This window comes from Geotrypetes seraphini, chromosome 2, assembly GCF_902459505.1.
Source record: "Geotrypetes seraphini chromosome 2, aGeoSer1.1, whole genome shotgun sequence".
Classification (NCBI taxonomy): Eukaryota; Metazoa; Chordata; class Amphibia; order Gymnophiona; family Dermophiidae; genus Geotrypetes; species Geotrypetes seraphini.
The window spans coordinates 233,479,400-233,491,565 of NC_047085.1; the positions used below are offsets into that span (position 1 = coordinate 233,479,400).

General features: G+C 46.4%; 1 protein-coding gene across 2 annotated transcripts in view; it reads right to left on the bottom strand.

Moving 5' to 3' along the window:
• TTC26 (tetratricopeptide repeat domain 26) overlaps nucleotides 1-5,055 on the bottom strand; it is a 155,477-nt gene extending 150,422 nt beyond the window's left edge. For both annotated transcript variants that reach the window (XM_033933397.1, XM_033933396.1), the window contains exon 1: nucleotides 4,955-5,055. In XM_033933397.1, the coding sequence (XP_033789288.1) occupies nucleotides 4,955-4,957 (3 nt within the window). In that variant the 5' untranslated portion in view covers nucleotides 4,958-5,055. The remainder of the gene's footprint in view (nucleotides 1-4,954) is intronic.
• Nucleotides 5,056-12,166: the final 7,111 nt, after the last annotated feature.

Genomic DNA, 12,166 nt, shown 5'->3' on the forward strand with positions numbered 1-12,166 from the left:
ATTGAGGAGTGCACAGGTGAAGACGTGCGAGGGGTGTGACATGGACTGTGGATGCCATGTGACCCAAAAGTATCATCATTTGCTTGGCCGAGATGGAATGTTGTGGAAGCACCTGCTGACATAGAGACTGAAGAGTCTGAAGACGGTTGGATGGCAGGAATGCTCTCATGAGGAGTGTGTCCAGTATCGCTCCAATGAATTGAAGTCTTTGAGTGGGGATGAGATGAGACTTGGGTAGATTGATCTCGAATCCCAGTATTTGTAGAAACAGGATGGTTTGGTTGGTGGCCAGGAGTACTGCTTGAGCGGATGTGGCCTTGATTAACCAGTCGTCCAGGTAAGGGAATACCTGAAGGTAGTGAGAGCGTAGAAATGCAGCTAACACAATAAGACATTTGGTGAACACCCTTGGAGAGGAAGCAAGACCGAAGGGCAGCACCTTGTATTGGTAATGACAATGATTGATCATGAAGCGTAGATACCGTCTGGAGGTTATATTGATCGGTATGTGAGTGTATGCCTCTTTGAGATCGAGGGAGCATAGCCAGTCGTCTTGATTGAGAAGAGGATAAAGAATGGCTAGAGAAAGCATCTTGAATTTTTCTTTTACCAGATGTTTGTTGAGATCGCGAAGATCTAAGATTGGTCTGAGATCTCCCGTTTTTTTGGGGACTAGAAAATAACGGGAGTAGAATCCCTGCCCCTTTTGATCTAGAGGAACTTCTTCTATAGCGTTCAGAAGGAGGAGGGATTGAACTTCTTGAATAAGGAGGGCAGATTGAGGACTGTTCAAAGCAGACTCTTTTGGCAGGTTTTGGGGCGGAAGAGTCTGAAAGTTGAGAGAGTAGCCGTGGTGGATGATGTTGAGGACCCATTGGTCCGAAGTAATAAGTTCCCATCGGCTGAGGAACAGAGAAAGACGACCTCCTATAGGTTGAGGCAGGAGAGCAGATATAGGAGTACTGGCTATACTTTGGAGAATGAAGTCAAAAGGGCTGTGTCTTCTGTTGTAGAGGTGGCTTCACAGGTTGCTGCTGTTGCTGTTGTCTGGGAGGCTGACGTTGTTGCTGCCGTTGACACCTGGGTTGCTGAGCAGCTGCTGGTAATGGGCGAGCTGTGAAGCGGCATTGATAGGCCGATTGCTGCCTAAAAGGCCTTGCTGGAGGAGGCTTTTTCTTATTTTTAAGCAGGGTATCCCAGCGTGTCTCATGAGCAGAGAGCTTTTGAGTGGTCGAGTCCATGGATTCCCCAAAGAGCTCATCCCCTAGGCACGGGGCGTTGGTTAACCGATCTTGATGGTTAACATCAAGTTCGGATACCCGAAGCCAGGCCAGGCGACGCATTGCCACAGACATTGCTGTCGCTCTGGATGTAAGTTCGAAGGTGTCGTAAATGGACCTAACCATGGACTTACGAAGTTGAAACAGAGACGACAAGCAATGGTGAAAGGATTGCTGTTTACGTTGAGGAAGGTACTTCTCAAATGAAGCAATGGTGGTAAGGAGATGTTTAAGGTAGAAAGAAAAATGAAAAGCATAATTACCAGCTCTGTTTGCTAACATTGCATTTTGGTAGAGCCTCTTACCAAATTTATCCATGACTTTACCCTCTCTGCCAGGAGGTACAGAAGCATATACACTGGCTCCTGAGGATTTTTTAAGGGTAGATTCGACAAGTAAAGACTCGTGTGGAAGTTGAGGCTTGTCGAACCCAGGAATGGGAATTACCTTATATAAAGAGTCTAATTTACGTGGAGCCCCTGGAACCGTTAAGGGAGTCTCTAAATTCTTGTAGAAAGTCTCCCTCAAGATGTCGTGAAGAGGGAGCTTCAAAAATTCCTTTGGAGGTTGGTCAAAGTCAAGGGCATCCAAAAAGGCTTTAGACTTTTTGGACTCAGCCTCCAAAGGAACAGACAAAGAGTCACACATATCTTTCAGAAAACTCGAGAAAGACGAAGTGTCATGCCTAGAGGACGGGTCAGGTACAGCAGAATCATCCTCATCTGAGGAACATTCACCCTCAGAGAGAAAGGGTTCCTCTGAATCTCCCCACAGATCAGGATCCCTGACATGGGAAGTACGGTCCCGAGACTCTGGAGTAGATGGTTCTACGTGTCGGGTTTGCGCACCGATTTACCCGACCTCATCGATACCGAGCCAGGAGATGTAATCGGTGGCACCGGTGCCGAAGTCTGCACCGACTGATGTTGAGCTCTCGGCTCCGGTGCGAGGACTGGCATCGATACCGATGAGGCCGAGTGAAGCGGTACCGAAACAGTGGAGGCAGACAGCACAGGCTGTTCCACTATCGGTACCGGTGGCTCAGTGCGGACCGGCACCGGAAGGTTCGGTGCCAGGATAGCTGGAAGGAGCTGTTGTAATTGCTCCTTGAGCTGCACCTGGAGGATGGCCGCAATACGGTCATCAAGGGATGGCACCGGTACCGCCTTTTTCTTCTGCGGTACCTGCGGTGCCGCTCGACGCCCCGGAGATGAGGAGCCCGATGTCAAGGGACTCACCTCAATAGGGGCGGAGCGCTTCCGCTGGCGCCTCACAGTCGGCAGGATTGGGCTCACTGCACTCGAGACCGGAGGACGCTCCAGCGGGGAAGGCTTCTTAGCCGGCTTACCTGAATGCTGGGACGCCGGTGCGGCGTCGAAGAAGAAGGTGCCGACTGAACTGGTGCCGAAGCCGGAGTCGATGGAACGGGGTCGGACATCTCGGCACCGAACAGTAATCGCTGTTGTATTTGGCGATTCTTCAAGGTTCGTTTTTTAAGTGTGGCACAGCGGGTGCAGGTGGAGGCCTGATGCTCAGGACCCAAACACTGTAGGCACCAGTTGTGTGGGTCCGTGAGAGATATAGGCCGAGCACACCGCTGGCACTTTTTAAACCCTGGCTGAGGGGGCATGAAAGTAAAAACGGCTTCAGCCAAATCGAAGGCCGAGGCCTCGATGGTGGCAGAAGGCCCCGCCGGGGAAAAACCAAAAATGACGAAAAAAATGAAAGTTTTTTTTTTTTTTTTTTTTACAAAAGTTAAAGAAAAGAAAAAAGGCAATAGAGCCAAAAAGGTTTACGCGAGCGGGAAGGCAAGTTAGAAAAAATTTTCAACAGTCGTTGAAAAACGCATCTTCTTAGCTCCGCGGAAACTAAGAAACTGGGGACCGCGCGCCTCTGTCGGGCGGGAAGGCACTCGCGCGTGCGCGGTGCGGCCTACCAGAACTTTCCAAGTTCTTAGAGTGCAATCACTCTAAAATTGTCCGTACCGGGGCTCCGTCGGTGCCGTCACCCATCAGTCAAGAATATGCTGCCTGCTTGTCCTGGGATAATGCACGGTTCTGGCACTTAGTCAAGGATAGGGTAAGAGGATTGGGTGGGGGGAGGGGGAGTAGAGGCATCTTTGGGGCTCATAAGAGTCCAGGGCCTCGGAGTGCCTTCCGCCTCCTTATTTTCGCTCGCCTACTGTTCAGTAGGATGTGGGGGGGAGTTTGGACGATGTTACCTTTTTTGTGTACATGCTTGTTATATTCTGATATATGATGCATCATTGTTTGTACTGTGCACCCTTGGGGGTGCCCTGGTGTTGTGTTTGCTGTTGTTTGCATCAATAAAAATTGTTTGAACCTATAAAGAATCAGACCAAGGACCGAACCTTGAAGCACACCACTCACCCTGTTTCTAACCCAGTCAGGCACTTTGGCAACCATACCAAGGGCACTTAGTTTATTTACATCATCAATGAGAAACAATTTCAAAGGTTTTAAAGAAATCTAAGACAACACATCTAGTGCTCTCCAATGATCCAACTCTGGTCACCAAATCAAAGAAATTAAATCAGATTAGTCTTACAAAGACATACCTCTAATAAAACCATGCTGCCTCAATCCTGTTCTCTGAGAAATTTCACTGTCCTCCATTTTAGCAACGTTTCCATTAATTTACTCACCAAAGAGGTCAGACTAACTAGCCCAGGGGTGGGCAAATCCAGTCCTCGAGGGCTGTAATTCAGTCGGGTTTTCAGGATTTACCCAATGAATATGCATTGAAAGCAGTGCATGCAAATAGATCTCATGCATATTCATTGGGGCAATCTTGAAAACCCGACTGGATTCCGGCCCTCGAGGACTGGAGTTGCCCACCCCTGAACTAGCCTATAGCTCCCAATCTCCTCCTTTTACTTTTCTGAGGAGACAACATATCCACCCTTCTCCAGGCCTCAAGAATCACCGCTGACTATATTGAAAATGTCAGTGGAGCAGCCAGAACTTTCCCACGTTCCTGACTACTTCCACAACATCTTAAATTTTCCAGACATTATTTGGGTTTCCTCTTCCTGCAATTTTTCAATGCTAACCTCTTTTCCCCTATAACAGGGGAGTCAAAGTCCCTCCAGTCAGTTTTTCAGGATTTCCCCAATGAACATGCATGAGATCTATTTGCATGCACTGCTTTCATTGTGTGCTAATAGATCTCATGCATATTCACTGGAGAAATTCTGAAAACCCGACTGGATTGTGGCCCTCGAGGAGGGACTTTGACACCCCTGCCCTATAAGGTACCTAACCACAAAATGAAAAACATTATGAGATAAAAATAAGTTCCACAGTATAAATAAGAAGTAATGTGAGAAAATGAAAAATCCCTGCATCATACTCTGTTTTTACACTACAGTACTGGATTCGATATAATTATAAGCCATCCAAGATACCACCATCAAAACAAAGGAAAACGATGTTTTAATCCATAAAAGTGTTTAACTCAAGTCTCAAGCAATGGAAAATATTTTTTCTACAGCTATTGGCCCCGGGGAAGCTCCACTTCATCCACGCCTCGCTGAATAGCCCTGGAGCGAAATAATTTGTAAAGGATAATGTGGAAAGTCTGTGTGCGGCGTATGGACAATAAATAAACTGAAACGCTTTGTGTGAGTCTGTGCTTTCAAGATTCTCACTCACCATCTTGACGTTTTTGATGACCGGAGCTTCAAGCCGCAGCTCAGCAAACCACCACTACCACCGACCTCCTCAGCGACTCGGTTCCCTCGGCAACCAGCAGCTACCGGAAATGACCGGCTAGAAACGAAACCTGCTTAGTGCGTTCCCTCCGCTCCAAACACGTCACTTCCTGTCTTCGCGTAGAAAAAGCTATTCCAGTTGTATCAATATCAGGCTACATTTTTTTAATAGACTTATCCTCCAGACACTACAAGAGATTGGTAAAAAGAAGACAACAGGCAACAATGTCAGGAAAAATAAAGAGAAGCTGGTAAAGATGCCAATGGAAAAAAAAAAATTACCAATATGGTAAAATGGGGGGGGGGGGGGGAAAGAAACAAGACAAGATAAGACATTTCAGACACTGGATATATTTTGGGATATGTTTAACGTGACCATTTATTTTTTTCATCAAAATGGGACATCTATTAATTGTCAGTCCCGCCCCCAATTTCTTCCATTCATTTTCATGTACACATAATATCTTATTAATTCATAATGGTAACCATAAAATTGTAAAAAAAAACTACAAAGCTCACTATATGCAGAGAAAATGTTAATTATCATTTATATTTGGAGGGGTTTCAAAGATGTCAAGGCAAATGTGCTCCCACCATATGTGTTCTTCCCTAAATGTTTCTTTTTCTTTCCTTAAAGATTGTAGTTCATCCCCCTTACCTTTTGTACCAGTTTGTATTAGAACGTAAATAATTTGTTTATAATGTATTATTTTGTCCTCCCCATTTTTTTTTTATTTTTAGATTTTTTAAAAATTGTTATACGCATTGAAGTATATGATATTGCGTAGATAACAAATCTTAATAAACTTGAAACTTGAAATGACTTTAAAATATGCAATGTCATCTCAGTAACTATAGAAAAATAGACAAATACAGTGCAAAATATAGACAGCTGATATAAATTCTCAAAACTGGCACATTTTGATCACTAAATTGAAAATAAAATCATTTTTCTTACCTTTGCTGTCTGGCGATTTCATGAGTCTTTGGTTGCGTTTCCTTCTGACTGTGTATCCTTTCTTTCATTTCTTTTTTTCTGCACTCAGGCCCAACAAGTGGCCCTTTCTATTCCCTCCCTCCTTCCTTCCTATGTCCTTAGTGCCCCTGATGCCTCCTTCCCATGTCCTTAATGCCCCAGTGCCTCCTTCCCATGTCCTTAGTGCCCCCAGTGCCTCCTTCCTATGTCCTTAGTGCCCCCAGTGCCTCCTTCCCATGTCCTTAGTGCCCCTTCCTATGTCTTTAGTGCCCCCAGTGCCTCCTTCCCATGTCCTTAGTGCCCTCAGTGCCTCCTTCCTATATCCCTCTCACTGCCTTTGTCCTACCCCCACCCCCGAAGTCAGCCAGCCTGCCTGTCTACCCCTCTCCCTGGCCAAAGCCAGCCTGCTTCCCTCCTTCCCTCCCTGCCGCGCAAAAAAAAAAAAGCCTCCCTCCTTCCTTTCCCCCGGTCCACTGCTATCTTACCTCCCTGCTGCTGCTAATCGCTTACACAAAGTCTTCTTTCCGACATCAATTCTGACATTGGAAAGGACGTTCTGGGCCAGCCAGGCAACGATTGGCTGGCCCAGCACATCCTCTCAGACATCAGAATTGACGTCGGAAAGAAGAATTCGTGTAAGCGATTAGCAGCAGCAGGGAGGTAAGATAGCAGTGGACCGGGGGAAAGGAAGGAGGGAGGCTTTTTTTTTTTTTGCGCGCGGCAGGTAGGGACAGGAAGTGATTGCCTGTCCTGTTGCCCCAAGCACAGCTTCAGGATGCTGTCCTTTGAAATGGGACATTTCGGCATCCCGAAGCTGTGTGTGGGGACAACGGGACAGGGGGGTCTGAAAACGGGACGGTCCCGTTCAAAACAGGACGTATGGTCACCTTAGATATGTTAGTGATTGGAGGAAATGCAAAAGTGGCAATGTGAGACTCAAGAGTGAAGGGAGGAATAAGTAAAAGTTGATATGGATAAGGAAGAATTGACAAATATTTATTTTCTGTGTTCATTGCTGAAGGGCCAGGAGTAGGACCACCAAACACAAATACTAATAGGAATGGAAGTGTGATTTTCAGAGGTCTATGTTCTTGAGCAGATAGCTAAAATATAACATGGAGGGCTATGTACGTCAACGCACACAGCTTAGGAAACAAGATCCTGGAATTGGAAACAGAAATAAGGAATGCCGACCTGGATGTGGTGGCGATATCCGAAACCTGGCTCACAGACTCCCACGGGTGGGACATGGTCATACCGGGTTACAACTTGCTTCGCCGGGACAGAGAGGGTAGGAAGGGAGGGGGTGTAGCATTATATACTAAAGATGACATTAAGGTCACGAGAATCTCAGATGTCCAGTATACTGGGGAATCCCTTTGGGTTAATTTGGCCAGAGGGAAGGACAAATGCTTGTATCTTGGCGTAATTTACAGACCCCCAAGACAACAGGATGATCTGGATATGGAAATAATCGAAGATATAGAAAATATCACCTTGCGTGGGGACACAGTATTGCTAGGTGACTTCAACATGCCTGATGTGGATTGGGTTACACTTACCTCTGCTTCCGGCAGCAGCAGGAGGCTATTAAACTCTATGAAAGGAGCAAGCCTCAGGCAACTGGTGTTGGAACCGACAAGGGATCAGGCAATACTGGACCTGATACTTACCAATGGAGAAAGTGTCACAGAGGTCTCGGTGGGCGACACATTGGCCTCCAGTGACCACAACATGGTATGGTTCAATATCAGGAAAGGTTTCACTAAATCTACTACACTAACCAAAGTCCTCAAATTCAAGGACACAAATTTCAAAGAAATGGGAGACTTCGTTCACCAGGCGCTACAAAGCCAAGAAGAAACCGATAACGTGGAAGACATGTGGTCGACTTTGAAAGCAACCATACAAGAAGCAACAAACCGCTATGTAAAATCAGTAAGTAAACGGCGAAGGAACAATAAGCCACAGTGGTTTACTGCGGAGATCTCAGACCTGATCAAGGAGAAGAAAAAAGCATTCATCTCTTACAAACAATCAGGGAAGCAGGACTCTAGAGCAGACTACCTGGCCAAATCAAAAGCCGTCAAAACAGCAGTCAGGGAGGCTAAATTCCTCATGGAGGAGTCTCTAGCAAAGAACATCCAGAAGGGAGATAAATCCTTCTTCAGGTATATCAGTGATAGAAGAAAAAACTCAGGCGGGATTGTACGTCTTAGGAAACCAGACGGAGACTATGTGGAAAAGGATTCGGAAAAAGCCCAACTATTAAATGAATACTTCTGCTCAGTCTTCACCCGAGAAGCGCCAGGGCTCGGCCCTCAGCTACAGACAAGGGTTGGCTCAGTTGACCCGTTTAGTAACTTTGAGTTTACGCCCAGCAGTGTCTACGGTAAGCTGTCAAAGCTCAAGGTTAACAAAGCAATGGGGCCGGACAACCTGCACCCCAGGGTGCTTAGGGAGCTGAGTGATGTCTTGGCGGAGCCACTGTCCGCGCTCTTCAACCTCTCCCTTAGTACAGGCAGCGTCCCGTTGGACTGGAGGACGGCTAACGTCATTCCACTCCACAAGAAAGGCTCAAAGATGGAGACAGCAAACTACAGACCAGTGAGTCTAACATCGATAGTGAGCAAACTAATGGAAACTCTAATCAAACACCAATTAGATAAGATCCTGGATGAGGAGAATCTACGGGATCCCCGACAACATGGATTTACTAAGGGGAGATCCTGCCAATCCAACCTGATCAGCTTCTTTGACTGGGTAACGGAGAAGCTGGATATTGGGGAGTCCCTGGACATCGTGTACCTGGACTTTAGCAAAGCATTCGATAGCGTACCACACCGCAGGTTACTGAGCAAGATGAGTTCTATAGGATTAGGTAACACATTGACGAAATGGGTTGGGAGCTGGCTTGGAGGTAGGCTCCAAAGGGTGGTGGTGAACGGCACCCCCTCCGAAATGACAGAGGTGATTAGTGGAGTACCACAGGGCTTAGTCTTGGGCCCAATCCTATTCAACATCTTTATAAGAGACTTGGCAGAAGGGCTTCGAGGTAAAATAACATTATTCGCCGATGACGCCAAACTGAGTAATGTAGTGGGCAAATGCACAACAGACGAAGATTCAGTGCCCGACAACATGATGCACGACCTACTCCTACTGGAGCGATGGTCTAGGACATGGCAACTCAACTTCAATGCCAAAAAAATGCAAAGTTATGCACCTGGGCAGCCAGAATCCATGCAAGTCTTATACCCTTAATGGCGAGATCCTAGCAAAAACGGTAGCAGAACGAGACTTGGGGGTAATCGTCAGTGAGGACATGAAGTCTGCCAATCAAGTGGAGCAGGCTTCGTCCAAGGCAAGACAAATCATGGGCTGCATACGAAGGGGTTTCGTCAGTCGTAAGGCGGAAGTCATTATGCCATTGTATAGATCCATGGTGAGGCCCCACCTGGAATACTGTGTGCAATTCTGGAGGCCGCATTATCGCAAGGATGTGCTGAGACTGGAGTCGGTGCAAAGAATGGCCACCCGGATGGTCTCGGGACTCAAGGATCTACCATACGAAAAACGGCTTGACAAATTACAGCTATACTCGCTCGAGGAGCGCAGAGAGAGGGGGGACATGATCGAGACATTCAAGTATCTTACGGGCCGCATCGAGGCGGAGGAAGATATCTTCTTTTTCAAGGGTCCCACGACAACAAGAGGGCATCCGTTGAAAATCAGGGGCGGGAAACTACGAGGTGACACCAGGAAATTCTTTTTCACTGAAAGAGTGGTTGATCGCTGGAATAGTCTTCCACTACAGGTGATTGAGGCCAGCAGCGTGCCTGATTTTAAGGCCAAATGGGATCGGCACATGGGATCTCTTCACAGGGCAAAGGTAGGGGAGGGACATTAAGGTGGGCAGACTAGATGGGCCGTGGGCCCTTATCTGCCGTCTATTTCTATGTTTCTATGTTTCTATGTTAAAGTGATGAGGCTGGATGGCATGCATCCAGGAATACTGAAGGAACTTAAAGAAGTTTTGGCAGCTGCACTGGCTGACCGTCTAGAGTCAGGAGTGGTCCCAGAGCACTGGAGAAAGGTGAATATATTGTAGTCCCTCTCTACAAAAGCAGGACTAAAGAGGAGATTGGGAACTACATATAGGCAGGTAAGTCTGACCTCTGTGGTAAATGAATGGAAATGCTTTAAAAATTGAGAATAATAAAGTTTCTGGAATCCAATAGATTGGAGGACCCGAGGCAACATAGTTTGACTATGAAGGACATCTTGGATCAATCTAATTCATTTCTTTCATTGGGTGACCAGAGAGTTGGATCAAGGGAGAGTGGTAGATGTGGTGCATATAGACTTTAGCAAAATATTTAGCATAGTTTCTCATAGATGACTAATAAAGAAATTGAATACCTTTGTATGGGCTCTAAAGTGACTGACTGGGTTAGGGAATGGTTGAGTGGAAGGCAATAGAGGGTGGTGGTAAATGGAGCTCCCTGAGGAAAGAGATGTTATGAGTGGTGTGCCACAAGGTTCAGTTCTTGGGTCAATTCTTTTTAATATTTATATGTGATATTACTGAAGGGCTGTCTGATGGGATTTGCCTCTTTGTGGATGACACCAAAATCTGCAATAGGGTAGACACTCCTGATGGTGTGGATAATATGGTCTCTAGAATAGTACACAATATTCTAAATGAGATTTCATTTAGAATATTGTGTACTATTCTAGAGAAACAGCAAAAAGATGCACTGGAGACGTCACAACCAGCTAGGGCTGGGGTAGGTAATTCTGGTCCTTGAGAGCCACAGGCAGGTCAGGTTTTCAAGAAATCCACAATAAATATGTATGAGATAGATTTGCATCTCAAGGAGGCAGTGCACGTAACTCCATCTCGTACATATTCATTGTGGATATCCTGAAAACATAGAAACATAGAAGATGACGGCAGAAAAGGGCTACAGCCCATCAAGTCTGCCCACTCTGCTTACCCACCCCCTGTCTATGCCCTAATGACCCAATTTCCTTATCTTGACCCTCGTAGGGATCCCACATGGGTATCCCATTTATTCTTAAAGTCTGGCACGCTGTCTGCCTCGATCACCTGCACTGGAAGCTTGTTCCAATGATCAACCACTCTCTCTGTGAAGAAATACTTTCTGGTGTCGCCATGAAATTTTCTGCCCCTGAGTTTGAGCAGGTGCCCTCTTGTGGCCGAGGGTCCCTTGAGAAAGAAAATATCATCTTCCACTTCAACACGTCCCGTGAGGTACTTAAATGTTTCGATCATGTCTCCCCTCTCCCTACGTTCCTCAAGAGTGTAGAGCTGCAATTTGTTCAGTCTCTCTTCGTACGAGAGACCCTTGAGCCCCGAGATCATCCTGGTGGCCGTCCGTTGAACCGATTCAATTCTCCGCACATCTTTACTGTAATGTGGCCTCCAGAATTGCACACATTACTCCAGATGAGGTCTCACCATGGCCCTGTACAATGGCATTATGACTTCAGGCTTTCGGCTGACGAAACTTCTATTGATACAACCCAATATTTGCCTTGCCTTAGATGAAGCCTTCTCCACTTGATTGGCAGTTTTCATGTCTGCACTGATGATTACTCCTAAATCTCGTTCTGCTGAAGTCCTAGTTAAAGTTTCTCCGTTCAAGAAGTACGTCCTGCATGGATTTCCGCTTCCGAGGTGCATGACCTTACATTTCTTAGCATTGAAGCCTAGCTGCCAGGTTGAGGACCAACTTTCCAATGTAAGCAATCCTGCGCCATATAATTCTGTAAACTGCATTCACTTACTATATTACATAGTTTGGCGTCATCGGCGAATAGTGTTATTTTACCTTGAAGCCCTTGAGTCAGATCCCCTATGAATATGTTGAAAAGGAATGGACCCAGGACCGAGCCCTGCGGCACTTCACTGGTCACCTCTGATGTTTTAGAGAGGGTACCATTAACCACCACCCTCTGAAGTCTGCCACTCAGCCAATCATTGACCCATGCAGTTAGTGTCTCTCCTAACCCCATCGATTCCATCTTGCTTAGCAGCCTGCGGTGTGGGACACTGTCAAAAGCTTTACTGAATTCCAGGTATACGACGTCCAAAGACTCTCCCAAGTCCAACTTTCTTGTTACCCAGTCAAAGAAGCTGATGAGATTGGA